Raw genomic sequence first — 1,941 nt, forward strand, 5'->3', positions numbered from 1 at the left:
TGCTGAAAATGATTAGATTTTTTAAAACAGAACATAAATAATTTTACAAAATGAAAATCTATTATCGGTAATCCATATATGGTAAACAAAATTACATTATAAACGTTTGTGCTAACATCGTTAGATGAAGCTTTTTTTTTACATACCGTGAGCGCACATGCACAATTACTATTCGTAGGTTATTACTTCAGAAGTATGATATAATTATTTACTAATTAATTATAATAGTGAGTTTATTAATGTGGTCTTTGTCAGGACAAAACAAAATATAATTTATAATTTTGCCAAAAATTATGGAAATAAGTGAAAAAAACATTGGCAATAGAAAAGTTGTTTAATTTTGTATTTGAAGTAAGTTAAACATTAAATAATTTTTATATTTCCAATATTTTTCCACACCTTAATCTTCTCAGTTCCTTTTCTCTTTTCCTTCTTTTTGTTTCTCTTATTCTCCTTCTCCATTATCAGCATTCTATGTTGGTATGCCACTGTTTCTCCTGGTATCATCTTAACATCCAACATTTTTTCTGTCCTTCCTTCAGACTATGAATCTGCATCTTGTACTGGTCGCTTTTGTACGTGATGAGGTGCTCCTCTGTCTTTTGCAACCCAGTATTTGTCAGTAACAAATATTCACTTTCTGCCATTTCTAACCGCCTCTCTCATTACACGTTTCTAATTCCATAGCTTCTCCTCTCACGTGTCCCTTCAAAACCATCTACTTTTTCTCCTACATGTGCATCCAGGTCTGCTACCAAAATCAACATCTCACTATCTGATATCTCTATAATTATGTCTTGTAGTTTCTCTTCAAAATCCTCCATCTTCTCGACAGAGCATCATATCTGCGGAGCATAACCAGACACTATGTTCCGCAGCCCATCCTCAGTTGTCACCTTCAAGCGCATGAATCGTTCCGATATTTTCTCTATTTTGACCACTGTCATCATAATTTTTTTAGCTAATACAATTCCAACTCTGTTCCTTCCTTTTGACCCTCCTGAGTAGAACAGTTTGTAGCCTCCACTTATCTTTTTCGTACTCTGCCTTTCCCACTTGGTATCTTTAATATACACAATCTTTACTTTTCTTCTTTCTAATGCATCTGCTGGTTCTCTGCCTCTCCCAGTTATCGTATAGACATTCCATGTTACCATCCTTAGTTCCCAGCTCTCTTCTTTAGCTGCTTTCGGTCCAGCGGTACCCCTTTCCAACTTTTCACACCACCTGGGGGGATAGAAGTACGCATCGATTACGGGGAGATACCCTAACTTTATGGCATACCAGGTGGTTCTTATTCATATTTGTTTTACAAAGTTTTGATGTCCGAGTTGCAAGCTCTGACGGCAACCATTCTCCTTTCTCAACCGGACTTGGGACCGACTATGGCGAAATTATAGATAAAACATATTATAATTTATTTTTAAAACTAAAGTGCCAATCTAACAACATACTTTGAGAATTCAAGGTTGTGATATTATTTGTTTTATCGTCGAAAAAATAATTTTAATTTATGCCGTAGCGCTGGCAGGTATCTGTAACGGGGGATGCTACTTTTGGAGGAAAAAGGAAACGAGTGTCAAAGCAATACTGCAGGATAAGATACATGCTTCCTCGGGATGTTTAACTTTTCACTGAACGTGGTGCATTTTGATGGTACCCGAGACTGTTTTTACACCATTTGGATATGTTTTATATGTATATATATTTGGGTGGAAGGCGATCGCCCCTACCCCCAAATCTCTCTGCCTACGCCCATAATACTGACGTTACTCAGTTCCTTCAATTTTTGTATTGTAAGCTCACATCTGTTTAAAATTAGGCTTTCAAGCAGAAAGAACTTGTTTATAGAACAGTTTGATCCTCTGGAAGTTTCGAATGGTTTCTTTAAAACACATTGAAAAAAGCAGATAAATGCAGTCGGGATCACGAAACTAGTAA

General features: G+C 36.2%; 1 protein-coding gene across 1 annotated transcript; it reads right to left on the bottom strand.

Annotated features, from left to right (window-relative positions):
* Positions 1-839: 839 nt before the first annotated feature.
* LOC106478496 lies at positions 840-1,157 on the bottom strand. Its single transcript, XM_013939048.1, has one exon. It carries the CDS (start codon positions 1,155-1,157, stop codon positions 840-842), a length of 318 nt encoding a protein of 105 aa, XP_013794502.1.
* Positions 1,158-1,941: the final 784 nt, after the last annotated feature.

Source organism: Limulus polyphemus, unplaced genomic scaffold (genome assembly GCF_000517525.1).
Source record: "Limulus polyphemus unplaced genomic scaffold, Limulus_polyphemus-2.1.2 Scaffold217, whole genome shotgun sequence".
NCBI lineage: Eukaryota > Metazoa > Arthropoda > Merostomata > Xiphosura > Limulidae > Limulus > Limulus polyphemus.